This window comes from Bufo gargarizans, chromosome 7 (genome assembly GCF_014858855.1).
Source record: "Bufo gargarizans isolate SCDJY-AF-19 chromosome 7, ASM1485885v1, whole genome shotgun sequence".
NCBI classification, from domain to species: domain Eukaryota; kingdom Metazoa; phylum Chordata; class Amphibia; order Anura; family Bufonidae; genus Bufo; species Bufo gargarizans.
The window spans coordinates 106,150,596-106,177,671 of NC_058086.1; the positions used below are offsets into that span (position 1 = coordinate 106,150,596).

The following is a 27,076-nucleotide window of genomic DNA, read 5'->3' on the forward strand; positions in this document are numbered from 1 at the left end:
AACCAATCACAGCTTTGCTTTCATTTTACGAAAGTGATTCTTACAATATTGTAGACCTATGTTCCCCAACCTGTGGCTCTGCAGCTGTTGCAAAACATGATGGCTGCAGGCTGTTGGGTCATGATAAGAGTTGTAGGTTTGCACCATTTGGAGGGCCACAGTTTGGTAAACATAGATCTACAGCAGGGATGCCCAACCAGTGGCCCTCCAGCTGGTGCAAAACTACAACTCCCAGTATGTCCTGATGGCTGTAGGCTGTCCAGGCATGATGGTAGTTGTAGTTTTGTCACAGCTGGAGGGCCACAGGTTGGGCATCCCTGGTCTACAGTATTGTAAGAAGCATTGTAGTAAAATGAAAGCTGTGCTGGGCGTTACTAGAGCTTTGCAAATTTCTCAAAAATTTGATTCGGTCAGTTTGCAGAATTTTCCGAAAAGATTTGATACAAATTTATTAGTGGCCAATCGCATTAAAAAAGCGAATTCTTGGCTGCAGAGAGCCTGTATAGTGGTGTAGAACACTGTGTCTTGCAGTAACATGCATAGGTAGTCTGCTGTGGTAGTGAAATATTACTGTGAGTCAGTATGACACGCATATGACAGGTGTTGCTCTTAGAATCAATTCACTCATTTAGTTAATTACGGGGCCAAAACTAACCAAATAGCTCAAGTGTGAACTCAACCTTACATGTCAATGTTAGCGCCTGGTATAAAGAAACATGCAGAGGCCCAAGATCCTACTGTAGTGTGAAAGAGTGCACTCCTTTTACACTGTTGTCAGCTGATTCCACATAGATGTCTACAGAACCTGTTCTATTAAACGCTTATAAAAGTAGAGCCCCCCCTGGCAGAGTGGAGAGAGTGTCAGCAGTAAGTTTGTGTTGACGTCACAGATCATTTTGCCCTTCCTCTGATCCATCAGAACAATATCCCCCCAAAAAATGTATCCTGTCTGTTGAGAATCCGCCTTCAGTCGGTCAGCATTTGGTTAGTAATCCATCAGTATTGCTAAAGCCCCAAAAAACAGGAGTGGATGCAAAAGAGCTGCTACATAGACAGTATCCGTTGTGTGTCCCATTTTTCCTGCCTTCTGACAGATCAGAAGAACGTTCAAATAAATGATAATGTCAACAGGCCAAAAAGGAAAAATAGTGGCCCAGTCATGGAGTCGGGAGGGTGGAAACAATATGAGAAGTACACAGAGTGGGCAAGTGACAGAGTGGTGAGGTAGCAGCAGCATGAGGAGACCATAGAGTTGCCCAGTGACATAGTGATGAGGTGGCAGCAGCATGAGTAAACCACAGAGTAGTGATGTGGCAGCAGCATGAGGAGGCCACAGAGTGGTGAGGTGGCAGCAGCATGAGGAGACCAGAGAGTGGCCCAGTGACATAGTGTTGAGGTGGCAGCAGCATGAGGAGACCACAGAGTGGCCCAGTGACATAGTGGGGGCAATACAAGTACATGCTGAAGATGGTGGGTGGCTGCAGAAGCACCTGGTAGCAAGTGTGGCATCAGGCGGGTGGCAGCATCAGAATAGTAGCTGGGGCAGGTAGCCAGAAGAAACAGGTCTCTTTTGTCTAAGTGTAGGTGTGGCACCATGGATGATCTAGTCTGATGCATCAGGCACTGGTGTTTGAAAATCCTGGCTGATCCATGCCTGACTTATCTACACAAAGGTCAGTTTTCCCACATTTTGGGTGGACAGGTGAGTTCTGCTTGGGATAACTATGGCCCCTGCCACACTAAACACCCACTCTGATGCCACACTCCTGGCCAGGCAGGAAAGCTTGTCCAGGGCAAACTCGACCAGTTGTGGCCACAAATTGAGTTTGGCAGCCCAGAAGTCCAGGGGATATTTGATGTGAGGTTGCAAGGTGCACTCCAAGTATGCCACAGGTTCTGCTCTATGTCTAGCTACTGCTGCTGGTGAGTAGTTTCTTCAGTAGGCTGGTGAAGAAAACTGCTCATCAGCGACTCTAGACTTAAGTTGCTGCTGATGGAGCTGCTACTGCTCCTGCCACTCCAAACTCCCCACCAGCAGCCATGGCAGTGGAACATACGAGCAGAGTGCCCCCCCTGTTCAGACCTGTGTAAGGTAGGCAGTAGGTAGTGGCCAACTGACTACAAAGGATGTCTCGAATAGTAGTTCAGTTTGTCCTCCCTCTCAGTGGGTGTAAAAAAGGCAACCATTTTGGACCGGTAGTGAGGGTCTAACATGGTGGAGAGACAGTAGTCAACCCTCTGCGGAATGGTGACAATTCGTCTATCACTACACAAGCAATTGAGCATGCATCAGGCCATTTGCGCAAGTGACACAGGGGGACTCCCTGCCTCCATCTCCACTGCATGCTACCACAATGTGTCTGGGTCATCTCCCTCGTCTTCCTCATAGTCCTGTAGCTCCTCTGGCTGCTCCTGCTTCCCCTCTCCTGTCACCTGTGTAGAAAAACCAGCCATTTCTCTGCGCATTGCTTGTTCTAGAATGTCCTCCTCCTCTAGTTCAGCCGCCAAAGGGCTAATGTGGTCGTGACATATAGTCACCAAACCTCCTGTCCCCTAGCCAGCCAGATTTAGCAGCATCTGTTCCAGGACATAAATCAGTGGAATTACGTTGTTCATCCCGTGGTCCTGGCGACTGACAAATAAATTGGCCTCCTCAAAGGCCCAAGAAAACGGCAGGTGTCACGCATGAGCTCCCACTGGCTAATTTTTAAGTTAGAAAACCGACCAAAAGGAGTGGGTCAATAAAGTACAAAAACACAAAAACATAATACTGAGATAGTCAAAAAATAACATAATTTTATTAGAAAATCACAACAGGACATGATTGACACAAATCACAAAAAACATTTAACACAGGTCACAATACACGAACATATTAAAAACCAAGAGGACCGATGGTGGACTGCTGGTATATATTAATAAAGTGCAAATGCAATAATCCTGATTGGTCATCAGTAAAAAGGTGTATTACACCTAACCACTATGGCTCCAAACTACATAATACAACCCATATATATACAGACGTGGACAAAATTGTTGGTACCCTTTGGTCAATGAAAGAAAAAGTCACAATGGTCACAGAAATAACTTTAATCTGACAAAAGTAATAATAAATTAAAATTCTATAAATGTTAACCAATGAAAGTCAGACATTGTTTTTCAACCATGCTTCAACAGAATTATGTAAAAAAATAAACTCATGAAACAGGCATGGACAAAAATGATGGTACCCCTAGAAAACACAGAACATAATGTGACCAAAGGGACATGTTAATTCAAGGTGTGTCCACTAATTAGCATCACAGGTGTCTACAACCTTGTAATCAGCCATTGGGCCTATATATATGGCTCCAGGTAATCACTGTGTTGTTTGGTGATATGGTGTGTACCACACTCGACATGGACCAGAGGAAGCAAAGGAAAGAGCTGTCTCAAGAGATCAGAAAGAAAATTATAGACAAGCATGTTAAAGGTAAAGGCTATAAGACCATCTCCAAGCAACTAGATGTTCCTGTGAGTACAGTTGCACATATTATTCATAAGTTTAAGATCCATGGGACTGTAGCCAACCTCCCTGGACGTGGCCGCAGGAGGAAAATTGATGACAAATCTAAGAGACGGATAATCCGAATGGTAACAAAAGAGCCTAGAAAGACTTCTAAAGAGATTCAAGGTGAACTTCATGCTCAAGGAACATCAGTGTCAGATCGCACCATCCGTCGTTGTTTGAGCCAAAGTGGACTACATGGGAGACGACCAAGGAGGACACCATTGTTGAAAACGAATCATAAAAAAGCAAGACTGGAATATGCCAAACTACATGTTGACAAGCCACAAAGCTTCTGGGAGAATGTCCTGTGGACAGATGAGACAAAAATCGAAGTTTTTGCCAAGGCACATCAGCTGTATGTTCACAGACGAAAAAATGAAGCATATCAAGAAAAGAACACTGTCCCTACTGTGAAACATGGAGGAGGCTCTGTTATGTTCTGGGGCTGCTTTGCTGCGTCTGGCACAGGGTGTCTTGAATCTGTGCAGGGTACAATGAAATCTCAAGACTATCAAGGAATTCTAGAGAGAAATGTACTAGCCAGTGTCAGAAAGCTTGGTCTCAGTCGCAGGTCATGGGTCTTGCAACAGGACAATGACCCAAAACACACCGCTAAAAACACCCAAGAATGGCTAAGAGGAAAAAATTGGACTATTCTAAAGTGGCCTTCTATGAGCCCTGACCTCAATCCTATTGAGCATCTTTGGAAGGAGCTGAAACATGCAGTCTGGAAAAGGCACCCTTCAAACCGGACACAACTGGAGCAGTTTGCTCATGAGGAGTGGGCCAAAATACCTGCTGAGAGGTGCAGATGTCTCATTGACAGTTACAGGAAGCGTTTGATTGCAGTGATTGCCTCAAAAGGTTGCGCAACAAAATATTAAGTTAGGGGTACCATCATTTTTGTCCATGCCTGTTTCATGAGTTTATTTTTTTACATAATTCTGTTGAAGCATGGTTGAAAAACAATGTCTGACTTTCATTGGTTAACATTTATAGAATTTTAATTTATTATTACTTTTGTCAGATTAAAGTTATTTCTGTGACCATTGTGACTTTTTCTTTCATTGACCAAAGGGTACCAACAATTTTGTCCACGTCTGTATATATTGTGCAGCAGATACCAAAATCTGGGGGTGAAAATAGACACCACAAAGGCTAGCTGAGGCAATGAGTTGACTAAAAATATAATAGGCACATAGAAAATACTGACCAACCAACTTTAGTATACCACACAGGAACACCACCAGTCCGCTCCCCAACGCACGTTTTGCGTTTAGCTTTTTCAAGGGGTACTCGCTAATGTGGTGAGGGTGGTCTCTTAATTAGGTAAAGCAGCCATGCCATATTTGCTGATAGGTTAACATGAATTAACTTGCTAGTGTCATTGGCCTGTCATCCATCTGTTTTAACTCACCTGAATTATATCAAGTGGTGAGTGCTCGTTATATGGCGCCCGACACTCTGCCATGGACGCCGCGCTCGAAGCCACGCCCAGCCGGTCCGGAGGAGGAGAGTCATGCAATTACTGCGTGACGATCGTCATCCAGGAGCTGCGGGCAGGGCCCCAGCCCGGCACATGCGCAGACCGTCGGGCGCACAACCACAATATTAGGTGAGGGCATCTGGATCGGCCGCTGTTCTGATTGTATGCCACGGGATTGTATTACCAATACCCGAACTCAATGCAATTAGAACACAGATTGACATCATATATATATATATATATATATATATATATATACAGGTCCTTCTAAAAAAATTAGCATATTGTGATAAAGTTCATTATTTTCTGTAATGTACTGATAAACATTAGACTTTCACATATTTTAGTTTCATTACACACCAACTGAAGTAGTTCAAGCCTTTTATTGTTTTAATATTGATGATTTTGGCATACAGCTCATGAAAACCCAAATTTCCTATCTCAAAAAATTAGCATATTTCATCCGACCAATAAAAGAAAAGTGTTTTTAATACAAAAAAAGTCAACCTTCAAATAATTATGTTCAGTTATGCACTCAATACTTGGTCGGGAATCCTTTTGCAGAAATGACTGCTTCACTGCGGTGTGGCATGGAGGCAATCAGCCTGTGGCACTGCTGAGGTGTTATGGAGGCCCAGGATGCTTCGATAGTCGCCTTAAGCTCATCCAGAGTGTTGGGTCTTGCGTCTCTCAACTTTCTCTTCCCAATATCCCACAGATTCTCTATGGGGTTCAGGTCAGGAGAGTTGGCAGGCCGTATGAGCACAGTAATACCATGGTCAGTAAACCATTTACCAGTGGTTTTGGCACTGTGAGCAGGTGCCAGGTCGTGCTGAAAAATGAAATCTTCATCTCCATAAAGCTTTGCAGCAGATGGAAGCATGAAGTTCTCCAAAATCTCCTGATAGCTAGCTGCATTGACCCTGCCCTTGATAAAACACAGTGGACCAACACCAGCAGCTGACATGGCACCCCAGACCATCACTGACTGTGGGTACTTGACACTGGACTTCAGGCATTTTGGCATTTCCCTCTCCCCAGTCTTCCTCCAGACTCTGGCACCTTGATTTCCGAATGACATGCAAAATTTGCTTTCATTCGAAAAAAGTACTTTGGACCACTGAGCAACAGTCCAGTGCTGCTTCTCTGTAGCCCAGGTCAGGCGCTTCTGCCACTGTTTCTGGTTCAAAAGTGGCTTGACCTGGGGAATGTGGCACCTGTAGCCCATTTCCTGCACACGCCTGTACACGGTGGCTCTGGATGTTTCTACTCCAGACTCAATCGGTCCTTCTCCACAATCTTCCTCAGGGTCCGGTCACCTCTTCTCGTTGTGCAGCGTTTTCTGCCACACTTTTTCCTTCCCACAGACTTCCCACTGAGGTGCCTTGATACAGCACTTTGGGAACAACCTATTCCTTCAGAAATTTCTTTCTGTGTCATACCCTCTTGCTTGAGGGTGTCAATGATGGCCTTCTGGACAGCAGTCAGGTCGGCAGTCTTACCCATGATTGCGGTTTTGAGTAATGAACCAGGCTGGGAGTTTCTAAAAGCCTCAGGAATCTTTTGCAGATGTTTAGAGTTAATTAGTTGATTCAGATGATTAGGTTAATAGCTAGTTTAGAGAACCTTTTCATGATATGCTAATTTTTTTAGATAGGAATTTGGGGTTTTCATGAGCTGCATGCCAAAATCATCAATATTAAAACAATAAAAGGCTTGAACTACTTCAGTTGGTGTGTAATGAATCTAAAATATATGAAAGTTTAATGTTTATCAGTACATTACAGAAAATAATGAACTTTATCACAATATGCTAATTTTTTGAGAAGGACCTGTATATATAATAACACCATTAAGCATATTTCAAATGCAATTTCAGATGTATGGATACAGCACCCACAGAACATAGATATAAAGCACACTGAGGATTGTTATGGGGAGAAGGACGCACACAGAAGCAAGAGTAACATGTTACTTGTCCTATCTAGGGTACAATAATATGTTTTAATATTTTTGGAGGGGAGGTACCAATATAATACATGAGTGCATAACGTGATTACGCTATGTACACACCATGTAACGTATATTGGAATGACAATTGTCTATGTGATAATACCCAATGTTTTGGTGTATGTTAATTACTATATCAGTTGTCACCAGAAAAAGAGGGGGGGGGGGGGAGCTAAAATCAAAAATATATTTTTTTTTGTAGCGTGTGCAAAAAGAATATATATATATATGAATGTACTGTGAATAGAGAAATAATTAATTACCTTAATTTTTTTATCACCTTAATTTTTTTATATACACACCTTCTCATTCAAAGAGTTTTCTTTATTTTCATGAGATTCACACTGAAGGCATCAAAACTATGAATTGACACATGTGGAATTATATACATAACAAAAAAGGTGTGAAACAACTGAAAATATGTCATATTCTAGGTTCTTCTAAGTAGCCACCTTTTGCTTTGATTACTGCTTTGCCCACTCTTGGCATTCTCTTGATGAGCTTCAAGAGGGAGTCACCTGAAATGGTTTTCACTTCACAGGGGTGCCCTGTCAGGTTTAATAAGTGGGGTTTCTTGCCTTATAAATGGGGTAGGGACCATCAGTTGCGTTGTGGAGAAGTCAGGTGGATACACAGCTTATAGTCCTACTGAATAGACTGTTAGAATTTGTATTATGGCAAGAAAAAAGCAGCTAAGTAAAGAAAAACGAGTGGCCGTCATTACTTTAAGAAATTAAGGTCAGTCAGTCCAAAAAATTGGGAAAACTTTGAAAGTGTCCCCAAGTGCAGTCACAAAAACCATCAAGCGCTACAAAGAAACTGGCTCACATGCGGACCGCCCCAGGAAAGGAAGACCAAGAGTCACCTCTGCTGCTGAGGATAAGTTCATCCGAGTTACCAGCCTCAGAAATCACAGGTTAACAGCAGCTCAGTTAGAGACCAGGTCAATGCCACACAGAGTTCTAGCAGCAGACACATCTCTAGAACAACTGTTAAGAGGAGACTGTGTAAATCAGGCCTTCATGGTAGAATATCTTCTAGGAAACCACTGCTAAGGACAGGCAACAAGCAGAAGAGACTTTTTTGGGCTAAAGAACACAAGGAATGGACATTAGACCAATGGAAATCTGTGCTTTGGTCTGATGAGTCCAAATTTGAGATCTTTGGTTCCAACCACCGTGTCTTTGTGCGACGCAGAAAAGGTGAATGGATGGACTCTACATGCCTGGTTCCCACCGTGAAGCATGGAGGAGGAGGTGTGATGGTGTGGGGGTGCTTTGCTGGTGACACTGTTGGGGATTTATTCAAAATTGAAGGCATACTGAACCAGCATGGCTACCACAGCATCTTGCAGCGGCATGCTATTCCATCTGGTTTGTGTTTAGTTGGACCATAATTTATTTTTCAACAGGACAATGACCCCAAACACACCTCCAGGCTGTGTAAGGGCTATTTGACCATGAAGGAGAGTGATGGGGCGCTGCGGCAGATGACCTGGCCTCTACATTCACCGGACCTGAACCTAATCGAGATGGTTTGGGGTTAGCTGGACCGCAGAGTGAAGGCAAAAAGGCCAACAAGTGCTAAGCATCTCTGGGAACTCCTTCAAGACTGTTGGAAGACAAAAAAAAAAAGGTGACTACCTCTTGAACTCATCAAGAGAATGCCAAGAGTGTGCAAAGCAGTAATCAAAGCAAAAGGTGGCTACTTTGAAGAACCTAGAATATGACATATTTTCAGTTGTTTCACACTTTTTTGTTATGTATATAATTCCACATGTGTTAATTCATAGTTTGGTGCCTTCAGTGTGAATCTACAATTTTCATAGTCATGAAAATATAGAAAACTCTTTGAATGAGAAGGTGTGTCCAAACCTTTGGTTTGTACTGTATATATATATATATATATATATATATATATATATCCATATACGCACACATGCATGCACAGATAAATATAGACATATATACACATACATATAGACACACACACATACAGTATATATATGGCACATATAAACACATGCATGCATAGACAAATATGGACACATATACACACATGCGCACCTAGAGAGATATATAGACACATATATACATACATACATAGTACATACATATATATATATACACGCACATAAACACAGATTGGTCACTTACCTTTCTACTTGGAGGTTGCAGGAGAGGAGCAGTCAGGAGACACTGAGGAGTAGGGGGAGCACCGCTGATAGCATGCAGAGAGGTTTTTTCTTCCTGACCTCTGCATGCTTCCTTCCGAGCGCGAACCTGGCAGCATCAATCAGCGTCAGCAGGCACGTGTGTAGAGCCCGCTCCTCATTGGCTCAGCGTGCCTGCTGACGTGTAATGCTGCTGCCCTGCGGTCCTCCTGAGCCTGCACTCTTGACAGAAGTAAATAAACAGGGGGGTGGGGAGCCCGGGCCACCTCAATGCCGGCCCATTCATTCATAGTATAAATAGTTGTCCAGAGTAGACGTAGGGGGCGGGGCCTTCCATGCCCCCCTGTGCCGCGGGCCCCATAGCAGTGGCATACCCTGCCTATAGTGGCGGTACGCCACTGCCACCATTTATAACCAGTAATAACCTCTGGTCGACAATAACACATTATTCAGCAGCCTTATAAAAATATCCTTTATTAATAATACAAATGTTGCATAAATGTAATTTAAATTTGTAATATAAAATACAATGAAGGATGAACCCTGTTTGCTGATTAAATGTATATACAAAATATCTAGCTAAATAGGGAAAAAAACAAGCAGTGTGTATCAGACTGAGCATTAATGATTAAGCACTGTGGCAGTTCCCAGACCCCAAAAAGCATAAACACCCACCCAATCTAGTCATCACTGGCAGCACCATCCCCCCTAAAACCCCATATGACAATCAGTTTTCATGGTTAGCAACAGTGCCAACAGCAGCCATATTGTACTGCTATTGGGGATTTAGAGAGAAAACAGTTCCTGCGAGGAATAACAGTAATGAAGTACACCAATGGTTTCTAAAAAGCGCACCAATGTCTGCGGGAACAGGGCCCCAACATTTGCAGCTAATAGTGAATGTGTATTATGTGTAGTTAGTTAAGAAGTGTGTGCGAGCTGTATTTTCCGCATGACAGTTTGTCTGAATCACCATCATTGTTGGGTAAAGACACTGGGAGAGATTTATCAAACCAATTAGATTCCATCTTTCATTTTTGACAGCTTATTTGGAAAATGAAAGGTGGAATCTGATTGCTTGTTTTGGGCTACTAAGGCTACTTTCACACTAGCGTTCGGGTTTCCGTTCGTGAGCTCCGTTTGAAGGAGCTCACGAGCGGACCCGAACGCAGCCGTCCAGCCCTGATGCAGTCTGAATGGAGGCGGATCCGCTCAGACTGCATCAGTCTGGTGGCGTTCAGCCTCCGCTCCGCTCGCCTCCGCACGGACAGGCGGACAGCTGAACGCTGCTTGCAGCGTTCGGGTGTCCGCCTGGCCGTTCGGAGGCGTGCGGATCCGTGCGGATCCGTCCAGACTTTCAATGTAAGTCAATGGGGACGGATCCGTTTGAAGATGCCACAATGTGGCTCAATCTTCAAGCGGATCCGTCCCCCATTGACTTTACATTGAAAGTCTGGACGGATCCGTACGAGGCTATTTTCACACTTAGCTTTTTTTTGCTAAAATAATGCAGACGGATCCGTACTGAACGGAGCCTCCGTCTGCATTATTATGATCGGATCCGTTCAGAACGGATCCGATCGAACGCTAGCCGAACGCTAGCCGAACGCTAGTGTGAAAGTAGCCTAAGCCAGTTCTACTTTGCACCAGTTTGATAAATCTCTCCCAATTTCTTAACTATTTGGAATCCTCCCATTATCATTATTATTATCTCAGGGAACATTACTATTAGTTATACCAGCCTGTCCTGGCATAGAGTCCATTCCCATACTAGGAGGATAGCTGTTATGTGATCTGGGCTCTGTTTCTCTGTTTGCATCATTCTTCTTCAGCTCACCATTGGTTACCTTTCCCCAAATAAATCTGTAGTTTTACCTCTCTCTCTTGTATGTACTGAGCTAGGTGAGAGTTTCCCTACTCGACCCCTGGCAGAAGAGAAAGACCCTCCTGCATTCCTCCAGAGCTACCAGTTAGATTTGGGTGGGGGCATTCCACCATAGCGAGGTGAGAACTACAATACACACTGCCTACAGAGGTCAGCCTAAAGCTAGGGCTACACTAGGACATGTGTCACGCAACAATGAGTTGGGCAACACATAGGGCACAACTACAATGCAACATGAGTCGCGTGACATTGATGTTGCACCAATGTTGTGCGACAGTTTTTTATAATGATAGTCTATGGTGTCGCACAGCGACATGCGACAGACTGGGAGGCGACAGTTTTGGATGTTTTTTTGCGACTGTCGTGTTGCAGTTGCAGCATGTCGCAGTACAACACCATAGACTATCATTATAAAAATTGTCGCACGACATTGGTGCGACAAATTTCACTGTGTAGCCCTAGCCCAGTGATAGGCATACTGCGGCTTTCCAGCTGTTGCAAAACTACAACTCCCTAAACTACAACTCCCACCATGCCCTGCTTTAGGCTGAAAGCTGTAGGCAGTCTTTGCATGCTGGGAGTTGTAGTTCTGCAACAGCTGGAGAGCCGCAGTTTGACTATCACTGCCCTAGCCTAAAGGGGTGTTACATGAGATTTGTCAAATCTCATTCACTTTGCTGGTATTTTATTACTCTAGATGCACACAACCGTATGTGTTTTTTGCGGTCCGCAAAAACGGATGATGTCCGTTTGGCATCCATTTTTTTTTTGCGGATCCATTGTAACAATGCCTATCCTTGTCCGTAAAACAGACAAGAATAGGACAGGTTAATTTTTTTTTTTGCGGGGCTACGGAACTGCGCAACTTTTGCGGCCCCATTGACGTGAATGGGTTTGCACCCGAGCCGCAAAAAATGCTGCTTGGATGCGGAACCAAACCACGTTCGTGTGCATGTAGCCTTAGGCCTCCTGCACACAGACGTGTGCGCCCCTTGGTCATGCTGTGGCCTGAAATTTGCACGAACACCGTCCATGGGGCAGCCGTAGTGGATCGCGGACCCATTCACTTTAATGGGTCCGCGATCCGGCCGTTCTGCAAAAAGATAGGACATGTTCTATTTTTTTGCGCAACGGAAATACGGGACGAAACTCCGTAGTGCTCCCGTAGGGTTCCATTCTGTGCGTCTGTCCCGCACCATTCCGCATCTCCGGATTTGCGGACCCATTAAATGCGGTCCGCAATACAGCAACGTGGCGCACACGTTAGTGTGTAGGAGGCCTTATGCTAAGGTTTTTGCACACAAAAAAATGAGTGGAAAAAACTAACGTAATCCGCAATGTGTGCAGTTACCCTTCCCACTTCAAATGTGTTGAGGAAGAGGGTGTGGCTCTTCAGATTTACTGTAATTTACATAGCAAGTGCAGATTGCAGTTTGTGGAGCAGGGACGGCCATCTGATGTGCTAAATTTATAAAGAGACCTGAGCCTCTTAATGAATTTGGTGCATTTGGAATGCTAGTCTTGTGCTACTTTCACACTCGTGTTATGTGCGGACCCGTCATAGACGTATCCGTTCAGATAATACAACCGTCTGCATCCGTTCAGAACGGATCGGCTTGTATTATATTTAATATAGCCAAGAAAAGTCAATGGAGGATGGATCAGTTTTCTATTGTGCCAAATTGTGTCAGTTTGGCTCAGTTTCATCAGACGGACTCCAAAACGCTGAACTGATGCATTCTGATGCATTCTGAGTGGATCCTTTTCCATTCAGAATGCATTAGAATGCAAACTGATCCGTTTTGGACCACCTGTGAGAGCCCTGAACGGATCTCACAAACGGAAAGCCAAAACGCGAGTAGTATATCTGGCCCATTGTATCTGTTATAATTTACAAGAAGTATTCAAAGAAATAAAAAATCATCAAAACTGTAACCTAAACTTCAGTACATATATTGCATAGGAGTAAATGCTATTTCAATATTGTGAATGTAAGATTGTTCTTGCATCCATCATTGTAGAGTGTTTTAGAAAAGAACAGCTCCAGCAATCACTGGTCAAATGAGGTCTCGTGATCTAGAAGCAAACAAAATTACAATGAAAATACATTTTTTACAAGATTTTTTTTATTTAGCTTAGGCCACATGGACACGATCGTGGTGTGTTTTGCAGTACGCAAATTGCGGATCCGCAAAACACGGATGGCGTTCGTGCATGTTCTGCAATTTGCAGAACGGCACGGACAGCCTTTACATATAACTGCCCATTCTTCAAGTGAATGGGTCCGCATCCGATGCGGACCAAAACAACAGCCGTGTGCATGAGACCTTAAAGGGGTTGTCCCACTTTGCTGTTTCAATCTTACCAGCAGTAGATGTCCTGATAACTTCCTGGTTCTCAGGCAGTTGAGTGAAGGCCACGCCTCCTCATGACTCACCCTGCGTGCTCGTTCATGTGTATGAGTCATCCACATGGAGCCGTATGTGAGGTCCCGCCCCCCCCCCCCCCAGTATAATATACATTCAGTGCGGCCACCCCCCCCAGTATAATATACATTTAGTGCACCCCCCCAGTATAATATACATTAAGTGCGGCCACCCCCCAGTATAATATACATTGAGTGCGCCCCTCCCCCCCCCAGTATAATATACATTCAGTGCGGCCACCCCCCAGTATAATATACATTGAGTGCGCCCCTCCCCCCCCCCCAGTATAATATACATTCAGTGCGGCCACCCCCCCCCCCCCAGTATAATATACATTGAGTGCGGCCACCCCCCAGTATAATATACATTGAGTGCGGCTCCCTCCCAGTATAATAAACATTGGTGGCTCAGTGGGAAGTGCCAATGAGGGTTAAAAAAATAAATAAAAAATTAACTCACCTCCTCCAATTGATCGCGCAGCTGCCGGTCTCCTGTTCTATCTTCAGGACCTGTGAAAGGACCTTTGGTGACATCACTGTGGTCATCACATGGTACATCATATGATCCATCACCATGGTAATGGACCATGTGATTAGCTCAGTGACGTCACCACAGGTCCTGAAGATAGAACAGGAGACCGGCAGCTGTGCGATCAATTGGTGGAGGTGAGTTAATTTTTTATTTATTTTTTTAACCCTCATTGGCACTTCCCACTGCGCCACCAATGTTTATTATACTGGGAGGGGGCTGCACTCAATGTATATTATACTGAGGGGGGGGGTGGCCGCACTCAATGTATATTATACTGGGGGGGGAGGGGGCCTCACTCAATGTTTATTATACTGGGGGGGGTGGCCGCACTCAATGTATATTATACTGGGGGGGGGGGGCGCACAATGTTAATACAAATGCAGGAGGTGGGTGCCGGAGTGAAATAGCCGGCACCCGACCTCTATGATAGGGGGCTGCGATCAGCGGCAGTTAACCCCTAAGGTCCCGCTCCCTGTCATAGAGGTCGGGTGCCGGCTATTTGATTCCGGCACCCGCCTGCTGTATTTGCGCATGCGCGGGCGTGCGTGTACTTGTAAGAATGGAGAGGCGGCCCGAGTACTTGTTCAGCTGTTGTGCGCAGGCGCGGCACAGCGATGCGGCCGGACGAAAGAGGCCGTATCCATGGGATACAGAAAACAACAAAGGAATCGCTTTACATGATTTTTTGAATGAAAGGTAGCTTTTGGATAATAACATGGATAGGAAGATATGTTGTGTGGGGGTAAATAGATTAGATAAAACCTATTTTATGAAGTGGGACAACCCCTTTAAAGGGTTTCTGTCACCTGAAAAATGGATATTAAGCTGGCTGACATTAGCAATGTGCTAATGTCAGCTGAACATAACTATATTAGTGCCATCTCACTGCCTAAAGCCTTTATTGAGAAAAGCAAACTTTTATAATATGCTAATTAGCCTCTAGGAGCAGGGGGGCGTTGCTCCTAGAGGCTCCGTTTGCCCCTCTCTTTTCACGCCCTTCTTCTCTTGATTGACAGGGCCAGGTAGCACTGCTCTCCTCCCGCCGGCCAATCTCACGACGTTCAGTATTAGGAGCATTGAGGGAAGGATGCTCGGCTGCTGCTGACTTCATCACTGCGCCTGCTCCAAATACTGAACAACGCAAAATTTACATTGCAGACACGGCCGCGGGAGGGCAGCTCTGCCCTGGCCCTGTCAATCAAGAGAAGAAGGACGTGAAAAGAGGTGGGCAAACGGAGCCTCTAGGAGCAGGTGCAATGCCCCCCCCCCCCGGCTCCTAGAGGCTAATTAGCATATTATAAAAGTTTGTTTTTCTCAATAACGGTGGCAGGCAGTGAGATGGCACTACTAATATAGTTATGTTCAGCTGACATTAGCACATTGCTAATGTCAGCCAGCCATTTTTCAGGTGACAGAAAAATTTTCAGACATTGCCCTATTACATGCTCAGATGCCCCAATGTTAGAGTAAGCGCAGATGGTCTGAATGTCATCCACATGTGGTGGCCAATTCCTGCACAAAACTGTGCAACTGGCAATTGCAGCAGCAAGGGTTTTGGCTGTATGTGGCATCCAAATTCTCTGTTCTTCCCTAATTATACCTGTCTGCCACGGAAAATTGAATGTGTCCATACTACACAAATGACAGCCTTTCATTTTAATGGAAAACCTGAAATGTTTAGTTTAGGCTTCTGAAAATACCAACACTTTGGCCTCATGCACACGACCGTGCCGTTTTTTGCGGTCCACAAACCGCGGATCCGCCAAAAACGGACAAGAATAGGACATGCTATATTTTTTTTTGCGGGGTCTCGGAATGGAGCAACGAATACGGACAGCACATGGCGTGCTGTCCGCATCTTTTGCGGCCCGATTGACGTGAATGGGTCCACATCCAAGCCGCAAAAACTGCGGCTCGGATGTAGACCATAACTATGGTCGTGTGCATGAGGCCTTATACTGTGGTTTCCATCCAATGAATGCTGACTGTTTCAACTGTATGAGTCATTTAATTTATTAACAATTATAAATGCCCGCCCTTATAGATCACAGAGCATAAATGGAGCTTTAAATCCACATTGAGTAATTGCACTAAAAAATGTATTCATTTAGGTAACAAAAATAAACGGCTAAATTAACACCCCCCCCCCCCATGACTTACAGCTACTGTAAAAAGGGCAATAAATGACAAAAAAAGGGCATTTAAAAAATAAAAAATGTAGCCTTTGAAGTTTACAAAGAGCTTAATAAAATCTGTAAAAATTAGGAAAAAAAGTAGCACAAATACAAAATGAACAGCAGGTGGCAAAAGAGAGCAAAACAAATCCCCAAAAATGATATAACTATATAAAAGCTAAAAAAACAAGGTCTGAGCAGGTGGGTTCTCTAAATATTGGTAAAGGTGGATTAGTCACTGAAAATAAGGAAAAGACAGAGTTACTAAATTGATTCTGTATATACAAAAGAAGAGAAAGGAACTGATATCTGTAGTGCTGGGGCTGTTAGCCAATTGAGTATATTACTGGATGCACTAACTGTAGCTATAGTCCAAGCTAAGTTAAAAAAGGTAAATGTGAACAAGGCTCCGTGTCCAGATGGATTACACCCAAGAGTTCCTAAAAGAGCTCAGTTCAATCATTGATGTGCCCCTGTTTATAATTTTTTTAAGTTTCTCTTGATACTGGTACAGTGACAAGTGATTGGTGCAAGGCAAATGTGGTGCCCATATTCAAAAAAGGATCTAGGTCATCCACAGGTATTTATAGACCTATAAGCTTGGAAAGTATAGTTTGTAATTGGATTGACAACTGTCTGAAGGACCGTGTCCAGAGAGTTGTGGTCAATGATTCCTATTCAGAATGGTCCCAGGTTATAAGTGGTGTGGCCCAAGGTTCAGTGCTGGGCCCTCTATTATTTAATTTATTTATTAATGATATTGAGGATGAGATTAATAGCACAGTTTCTATCTTTGCAGATGACACTAAGCTATGTAGTACTGTATGTCTATGGAAGATGTCCAGCTTGAACACTCTGAGTGATTGGGCATCAACTTGGCAAATGAGGTTCAATGTGAATAAATGTAAAGTTATGCATCTTGGTAGTAATAATCTCTGTGCTTCATATGTCCTAGGTGATGTAATGCTGGGAGAGTCACTTATAAAGATGGGTTTGGTTGTCCTTGTAGATGGCAGATTAAATAACAGCATACAATGTCAATCAGCTGCTTCTAAGGCCACCAGGATATTGTCATGCATTAAACGAGGCATGGACTCGCGGGGCAGGGATGTAATATTACCACTTTACATAGCGTTGGTGCGGCCTCATCTGGAATAAGCAGTCCAGTTCTGGGCACCAGTACATAGAAAGGATGCACTGCAGCTGGAAAAAGTAAAGGGGAGAGCAACTAAATGATAAGGGGCATGGAGGGTCTAAGCTATGAGGAAAGATAAAAAATTAAATTGATTTAGTCTTGAGAAAAGATGTCTAAGGTGGCGGCATAATTAACCTACACAGATATATAAATGGGCCATACAAAAAATACGGTGAAAAACTGTTCCATGTCAAATGCCATCAAAAGACAAGGGGTCCTGCCTCCGACTGTAAAAGAAAAAGTTCAGTCTCCAGAAATGTCAAAACTTCTTTACTGTGAGAACTGTGAATCTGTGGAATATAATTCCTCAGGACGTGGTCACATCAGGAACAGTGGACAGTTTTAAAAAGGGTTTAGACAAATTCTTAAAAATAAATGACATTAATGCTTATGAAAACGTGTAGAAATCTGAGTCTCACTTCCTTCTGGGATTCGCGTCCCCACAGATCCCTTGTTTGAACTTGATGAACTTATGTCTTTTTTCAACCGTATTAACTATGTAACTATGTAACTCACTCATTAAAACTATGCAAAGCCTGCCAAATGGATGTAATCTTAAACATTTTCTGAGAATTGATTGTCTTGATTCTAAAGGTAACTGCACACGGTGGAGACAATGAGTGTTTTCCAGGTGGATTTTGTGTGGAAAAGCCTCAGCATAAGGTCTCATTCACAGGGCTGTATGGCTGTGGTGCCCGTATTGCGGACCGTAAACAGCGAGTCCACGATATACAGGCATCGGCTGTGTGCTCTCCGTTTCACGGATGCGGACCCATTGACGGAAGCACTAAGAAGCTCTTTCATGATATTTCGGTCTGCGTCTCTGCACTGCAAAAAATAGAACACTTTTTTTTTGTGATATGGAAATTGCAGATTGCAGAATGGGTCCACATAAAAAACAGCATGTGCTCAGCCAGTACCTGTGCATTTCAGACTGCTCTTTGTGGTCCGCAGCAGGGGCATGGGGCCCACACGCTAGTACCAGCAGTACCTACAACGTGTATGAGATTAGACAAAGGAACTGTCTCAGATTTCTGTTACAATGTGCCAGTTTCTGGTGCACATTTGGGTAAATCTGTCATGGCTCACCTTCTCCTACTCAAAAGTGATAAGGGTGTTGGAAAAGAGAGAAGTTACAAATCCACTACGGACTAACCCAATTTGTTCATCACAATATCTTTACTTTACTATAGTGAAATTTAGTAAATTGCCATTTTCTGTACACTTCTTGGTATCACATGCCTGCCTTAAAACAGTTGTCCAGGTGTTTAATAATGATGACCGCTATCTAATGGATGACACTGTGCTTGGTAAGCTGCGGGAAGGCCGCAGCACTCAGCCTATTCAAACAGCTGATTGGCGGGGGTGCTGTGACTCAGATTCTCACCGATCAGATACTAATGACCTATCCTGATAGGTCATTAATATTGAACACTTGGAAAAACCTTTAAGGGATTTTTGGGCATATTTATTAAGACAGGCGTCTAAAATGAATAAACCCCTGAAGAGGCGCTGGCCTCTGTATAACTTCGGCGGATCCTCCACCAGTTCAAAATATAAGGCAGCTTTCAAGCTGTCTTACATTTAGACTTTTTTTTTACGCCAGAAACATGTAGAAAAAGGTAAATGAGACGGGCCTCCTGGCCCATCCCCTACCCAGCCCACCTTTTTAGACCTGGCATAAGCAGGGAGAAGTCGCAGTATTTTAGGCGTATATAGGCGTATTTCAACTTAAAGGGTTTCTGTCACCAAAATTAACCCTCTTACATTGTCTGACATTAGTGATGTGCTAATGTCAGCAGAATCCCACTCGGCTATTTTTATGTTTATTGATGCCCCCTCACGGCACAATTCTTACTTTTGTAATATTCAAATTAGCCTCTAGGAGCAAGGGAGCGTTGCTCCTGTTCCTAGAGGCTCCGTTCTCCCACCTCATTCCATGCCCTGCCGCCCTTAATTGACAGGCCAGCATTCGTCTTCTGCCAGCCCTGTGAGCTTGGTAAGTCTTGCGCCTGCGCAGTGCTGTTTAACCACTTCAGCCCCGCTAGCTGAAACCCCCTTCATGACCAGAGCACTTTTTACACTTCGGGACTACACTCCTTTCACCGTTTACCACCCAAATGAATTTTACCTCCTTTTCTTCTCACTAATGGAGCTTTCATTTGGTGGTATTTTATTGCTGCTGACATTTTTACTTTTTTTGTTATTAATCAAAATTTTACGATTTTTTTGCAAAAAAATGACATTTTTTACTTTCAGCTGTACAATTTTGCAAAAAAAACGACATCCATATATAAATTTTTCGCCAAATTTATTGTAAAAAAAAAATGGTTTGGGTAAAAGTTATAGCGTTTACAAACTATGGTACAAAAATGTGAATTTCCGCTTTTTGAAGCAGCTCTGACTTTCTGAGCACCTGTCATGATTCCTGAGGTTCTACAATGCCCAAACAGTAGAAAACCCCCACAAATGACCCCATTTCGGAAAGTAGACACCCTAAGGTATTCACTGATGGGCATAGGAAGTTCATAGAACTTTTTATTTTTTGTCACAAGTTAGCGGAAAATGATGATGATTTTTATTTTATTTTTTTTCTTACAAAGTCTCATATTCCACTAACTTGCGACAAAAAATAAAAAATTCTAGGAACTCACCATGCCCCTCACAGAATACCTTGGGGTGTCTTCTTTCCAAAATGGGGTCACTTGTGGCGTAGTTATACTGCCCTGGCAATTTAGGGGCCCAAATGTGTGAGAAGTACCTTGCAATCAAAATGTGTAAAAAATGGCCTGCGAAACCCGAAAGGTGCACTTTGGAATATGTGCCCCTTTGCCCACCTAGGCTGCAATAAAGTGTGACACATCTGGTATCGCCGTACTCAGGAGAAGTTGGGGAATGTGTTTTGGGGTGTCATTTTACATATACCCATGCTGGGTGAGAGAAATATCTTGGCAAAAGACAACTTTTCCCATTTTTGTATACAAAGTTGGCATTTGACCAAGATATTTATCTCACCCAGCATGGGTATATGTAAAATGACACCCCAAAACACATTCCCCAACTTCTCCTGAGTACGGCGATACCAGATGTGTGCCACTTTTTTTATGCCAAGGTGGGCAAAGGGGCACATATTCCAAAGTGCACCTTTCGGATTTCGCAGGCCATTTTTTACACATTTTGATCGCAAAGTACTTCTCACACATATGGGCCCCTAAATTGCCAGGGCAGTATAACTACGCCACAAGTGACCCCATTTTGGAAAGAAGACACCCCAAGGTATTCCGTGAGGGGAACTGCGAGTTCCTAGAATTTATTTATTTTTGTCACAAGTTAGCGGAACATGATGATTTATTTTTTCTCTTTTTTCCTTACAAAGTCTCATATTCCACTAACTTGCGACAAAAAATAAAAAATTCTAGGAACTCGCCATGCCCCTCACGGAATACCTTGGGGTGTCTTATTTCCAAAATGGGGTCACTTGTGGCGTAGTTATACTGCCCTGGCAATTTAGGGGCCCATATGTGTGAGAAGTACTTTGCGATCAAAATGTGTAAAAAATGGCCTGCGAAATCCGAAAGGTGCACTTTGGAATATGTGCCCCTTTGCCCACCTTGGCATAAAAAAAGTGGCACACATCTGGTATCGCCGTACTCAGGAGAAGTTGGGGAATGTGTTTTGGGGTGTCATTTTACATATACCCATGCTGGGTGAGAGAAATATCTTGGCAAAAGACAACTTTTCCCATTTTTGTATACAAAGTTGGCATTTGACCAAGATATTTATCTCACCCAGCATGGGTATATGTAAAATGACACCCCAAAACACATTCCCAAACTTCTCCTGAGTACGGCGATACCAGATGTGTCACACTTTTTGCAGCCTAGATGCGCAAAGGTGCCCAAATTCCTTTTAGGAGGGCATTTTTAGACATTTGGATCCCAGACTTCTTCTCACGCTTTAGGGCCCCTAAAAAGTCAGGGCAGTATAAATACCCCACATGTGACCCCACTTTGGAAAGAAGACACCCCAAGGTATCCAATGAGGGGCCTGGCAAGTTCATAGAATTTTTCTTTTCCGCATAAGTTAGCGGAAATTGATTTTTTTTTGTTTTTTCTCACAAAGTCTCACTTTCCGCTAACTTAGGACAAAAATTTAAATCTTTCATGGACTCAATATGCCCCTCAGCAAATACCTTGGGGTGTCTTATTTCCAAAATGGGGTCAGTTGTGGGGTGTTTGTACTGCCCTGGCATTTGAGGGTCTCCGCAATCATTACATGTATGGCCAGCATTAGGAGTTTCTGCTATTCTCCTTATATTGAGCATACAGGTAATGAGATTTTTTTTTCCGTTCAGCCTCTGGGCTGAAAGAAAAAAATGAACGGCACAGATTTCTTCATTCGCATCGATCAATGTGGATGAAAAAATCTCTGCCCAAAAAAAAAAAATGGAGGGGAAAGGCGTCTGCCAGGACATAGGAGCTCCACCCTACATCCATACCCACTTAGCTCGTATGCCCTGGCAAACCAGATTTCTCCATTCGCAACAATCGATGTGGATGAATAAATCATTGCCGGGATTTTTTTTTATATATATACAAAGTGTTTGCCAAAGCATAGGAACGCCGCCTCCTCCTCAGCTCGTATGCCTCGGCAAACATATCTGTTACTGCAGAGGAGAAAATCCCGTCTTGCAGCGCCGCATACACCGACTTGCGTGTAATCTGACAGCAGCGCAATGCTTCTGTCAGAATGCACATCGGTGCTGCAGCTAGTAGATCTAGATTTTAAAAAAATATAAATGAAAAAACCAGGCCACAACGCAATAATTTTATTAACTTTGGAACAGAACATGTAAACTTTAACTTTTTGAACTAAACATTAACGTGTTTGCTTACTGGTGTGTTTTTTTTTTTGTTTTTTTTTACCTTTATAGAACAAACCTCTCCTTCCCCATGGGTCAATGTGCAAAGCGCAAATCGCCCAAAGATGTGGTGAAGTGCGTTATGCACTTTGTCCCATGTGAAAGGAGACGTTTGCAGCAGCTGTGAGTGAATGGGCCCTAATAGCCCTGTGTGCCTGTCCTGGTGAGATGATCCCTATGCTAATAGTGTACCTGTGAGTGGTACTTCCGGAAACACTCTCCAAAGCATAGGGCAGGGTGGTCAGGACAGTCAGGACAGAAATAGCGGGTGTCACGCCTTATTCCACTCCTGCTACAGACACGACATTTTTTTCGGGGTGGCGGTCGGTTTGAGGTACCAGGAACGACACTGGGGAAATGTCGCTCGTGTAGACGGCTAACTACACTGGTGGATGGGGCCATGGAACCTCCTGGGTACAGGAGGTTCACGATGATCTCTTCCTGAAATTTGAGGAAGGATCCAGTTCTCCCAGCCTTACTGTAGAGAACAAAACTATTGTACAGAGCCAATTGAATTAAATATACAGACACCTTCTTATACCAGCGTCTAGTTCTGTGGGACACTAAATACGGAGCCAACATCTGGTCATTGAAGTCCACCCCTCCCATGTGAAGGTTATAGTCGTGGACTGAGAGGGGCTTTTCAATGACACGGGTTGCTTGCTCAATTTGGATTGTCGTGTCTGCGTAAATGGAGGAGAGCATGTAAACGTCACGCTTGTCTCTCCATTTCACCGCGAGCAGTTCTTCGTTACACAGTGCGGCCCTCTGCCCCCTTGCAAGACGGGTGGTAACGAGCCGTTGGGGGAAGCCCGCGCGACTAGTTCGCGCGGTACCACAGGCGCCAATCTGTTCTAGAAACAAATGCCTAAAGAGGGCCACACTTGTGTAAAAATTGTCCACATAAAGATGGTACCCCTTGCCGAATAAGGGTGACACCAAGTCCCAAACTGTCTTCCCACTGCTCCCCAGGTAGTCAGGGCAACCAATCGGCTCCAGGGTCTGATCTTTTCCCTCATAGATCCGAAATTTGTGGGTATAGCCTGTGGCCCTTTCACAGAGCTTATACAATTGGACCCCATACCGGGCGCGCTTGCTTGGGATGTATTGTTTGAAGCCAAGGCGCCCGGTAAAATGTATCAGGGACTCGTCTATGCAGATGTTTTGCTCAGGGGTATACAAATCTGCAAATTTCAGGTTGAAATGGTCTATGAGGGGCCGAATTTTGTGGAGCCGGTCGAAAGCAGGGTGGCCTCTGGGACGGGAGGTGCTGTTATCACTAAAGTGCAGGAAACGCAGGATGGTCTCAAATCGTGTCCTGGACATAGCAGCAGAGAACATGGGCATGTGATAAATTGGGTTCGTGGACCAATATGACCGCAATTCATGCTTTTTTGTCAGGCCCATGTTGAGGAGGAGGCCCAGAAAAGTTTTAATTTCGGAAACTTGGACTGATTTCCACCGGAAAGACTGGGCATAAGAGCTTCCCGGGTTAGCGGTTATAAATTGTGTGGCATATCTGTTTGTTTCGGCCACAACTAAGTCTAAGAGCTCCGCAGTCAAGAACAGCTCAAAAAATCCCAGGGCCGAACCGATCTGAGCTGTCTCAACCCGAACTCCAGACTGGGCAGTGAAAGAGAAAACTACAGGTGCGGCTGAAGTTGGGGACTGCCAATCAGGGTTTGCCAGCACCTCTGGGATTCTAGGGGCTCTATGGGCACGTCTTTGCGGTGGCTGCGACGGGGTCACTACTGCACGTGCCACCGTACCAGCTTCAACTGCCCTTCTGGTGCTCGCTACTTCACCAGGTTGTACGGCAGTGCTGGTACTAGGTCCAGGAAGGGCTGGGCTGCTGGTGTATGCCTCACCTTGTAATCCGACAGCACCAGCCCCACTCTGCTGCTCTTGAAGCGGATCCGGCGCAACCTGCGGTCTAGCGACACAGGGCCGGGTACGCCTGCTGCTATCAGGGACCTCAACCTCCTCGTCCGAACTTTGGGTCAGAGAGCCACTGCTTTCTACAGGTTCGTATTCTGACCCGCTGGATTCATCAGATGAGGGTTCCCACTCCTCATCCGACTGGGTCAGAAGCCTGTAGGCCTCTTCAGAAGAATACCCCCTGTTAGACATTTGGGCAACTAAATTTAGGGGTATTCCCTGAGACTACCCAAGAAAAAAAAAGCAAGCCTGTCTTACAAAGGGGAGGCTAGCGAAGTACCGGAGGCCGCTGCGGTTGATAAAAAATATCAAAACTGATTTTTTTATTGCCGCAGTGCGTGTAAAGTGAATGTGCAGTGATAAAAAAATAATAATTTTTTTGTCACTGCGGTGGGGCGGGCGTGGGCGAACGCACGTGTGGGCGACCGATCAGGCCTGATCGGGCAAACACTGCGTTTTGGGTGGAGGGCGAACTAAAGTGACACTAATACAATTATAGATCTGACCGTGATCAGTTTTGATCACTTTCAGATACTATAAAAGTACAAATGCTGATTAGCGATACGCTAATCAGCGAATAACGGACTGCGGTGCGGTGGGCTGGGTGCTAACTGATCGCTAAACTACCTAACCAAGGGACCTAAACTATACCTAAAACCTAACGGTCAATACCAGTGGAAAAAAAAAAGTGACAGTTTGCACTGATCACTTTTTTCCTTTTCACTAGTGATTGACAGGGGCAAGAAGGGGTGATCAAAGGGTTAATTGGGTGCTGGGAGGTGATCTGGGGGCTAAGTGTAGTGTAGTGGGTACTCACAGTGATGTGTGCTCCTCTGCTCCTCTCCTGGAACCAACCGACCAAAAGAAGGAGCAGAGGAGCACAGCAGCCATATAACCCCATCATATTTACTAATATGATGGGTTATGTGGCTTCTGATTGGTTTTTTTGAAAATCATCAACCTGCCAGCCAATGATCGTGGCCGGCAGGTTGATGACGAACTTCTTCTTTGAATTTTGCCGGCCCGCGATGCGAATGCGCGGGCCGGCATACCCGGAAATCTCGCGTCTCGCGAGAGGACGCACCGGCGCGTCCACCCAGAAGAACACGACCGCCGAGAAGACGCAATCCTGCGTACGGCGGTCGTGAGGAGGTTAATCAGCACACAGGGCCGGCAGAGTTGGATTCTGCTGACATTAGCATAACGATAAAAGGGTTAATTCTGATAACAGAAACCCTTTAATAAATCACCCCATTTGTGTGTAAAACCCTGGATTCCCCATTTATTCTTTTTTCTTTTCTTCCCCTTTCTCTCCTGTTCATTGTACCTACTTTTTAAGAATTTGTCAGTGTATTCTGTAGTAAGAATTACATTTTCCTTTCTTCAAAAGGTGTCTGCCCAGCTACCTAAATCTGTCACCGCCACTTCTGTGAGAAGGTCTGTTAGATGTTCTTCGTTTTGGTTTCACTTTGTTATCTCCTTTCCTTCTCCCAGCTGTCACCTATTTACACTAATTGTCTCCCTTTATATTCCCTCCCATACTGCCTCACTTTGCGGTTTATACTTCTTCCTGGATTGTGTTCACTGCTGGAGGCTGATTCCTCAGATAAGTCTGTTTCCTGTATTTGTGTTTCCTTGCTGGCTTGATTCTAGGTGACCCTGACTCCGTCCGTATTTAGTGCATGGAGACGGTGGTCGTGTCCCCTCACTATTATAGGGTTTTCAGGTGTCACATAGAATGAGGTACGTGGACATGCAATCGTCTACCATAAAGACCTTTGCATGGGCAGGGAGAGCTCTAGGGGTTTTATAGGGCTCACCCATATGCTCCTTAGTTTGGGATCAAGCCAGTCGGATGTTTATTTATAAGTTCCAGCTTTCTGCAACACCATCCATGACATTATAAACCACTATAACCGTCTTAAGCATGGATCCGGTTTCAGCCTTGATTGACCGCATGCAGGGTCTTTCGCTGGAGGTAGCAGATCTCCGTAAAACTGTGTCTCAGTTTCAGGTGACCGGTTCTGCTGGCGTTCATGGAGTTTGTTTCGAGCCTAAAATCTCGCTTCCGGATACGTTCTCCGGGGGTAGTGAGAATTTTGATCGCCTTCGAGAGACTTGCAAACTCAGTCTTGGGCCTTTTCGCTGCAGGTCGGGGCACGGCCCCTCCGATTGGTGGATTAATTTCTTGTAGATATATGATGACCCGGATCGTATTGCTCTGGCTGAATCTAAACTGCGTCTTTTCTACCCGGGTAAACAGTCTGCAGAGATATATTGTTCAGAATTTCAGAGATGGGCAGCTGATACTGGTTGGAATGATGCTGCACTCCGAAGTCAATTTTGCCATGGTCTTTCAGAAAGATTGAAAGATACATTTGCTTTTCATGATAGACCAGCCTCGTTAGAATCTGCCATCTCTCTAGCTGTTAGTATTGACAGGCGTCTTAAAGAGAGAGAGAGGAGACTACTCCTTCCTGTCATATTCAGTCCAAGGACAGTAGGGCTGTCTCATTCAGTGCGCAGGGGTCTCAGTCAGTCTCAATCCCCTCTGAGGAGGAGGCCATGCAGCTGGGTTTGCTTGCCCTTGATAGTAGATGATCCAGCTCTCAGAGGAGGGTTTGTTTCTGTTGTGGGGGTATAAATCATTTGGCAAATGTTTGCCCCTCTAATAGATTCATGGAGTTTTCTGAGGGTAATAAAAGAAAAAAAAAAAGAAAAAAACCCTCTAAAAACTTTCCATTTGCTACTATTAGCAAGGTTGACGCGGAAATTGAAGGTTTGCCA

The 27,076-nt window shown here is 44.4% G+C and overlaps 1 protein-coding gene across 1 annotated transcript in view; it reads right to left on the reverse strand.

Moving 5' to 3' along the window:
• Positions 1–11,962: 11,962 nt before the first annotated feature.
• LOC122944185 (L-selectin-like) overlaps positions 11,963–27,076 on the reverse strand; it is a 760,442-nt gene continuing 745,328 nt past the window's right edge. The window contains exon 11 of the mRNA XM_044302412.1: positions 11,963–13,180. Within this exon, the coding sequence (XP_044158347.1) occupies positions 13,155–13,180 (26 nt within the window). The 3' untranslated portion in view covers positions 11,963–13,154. The remainder of the gene's footprint in view (positions 13,181–27,076) is intronic.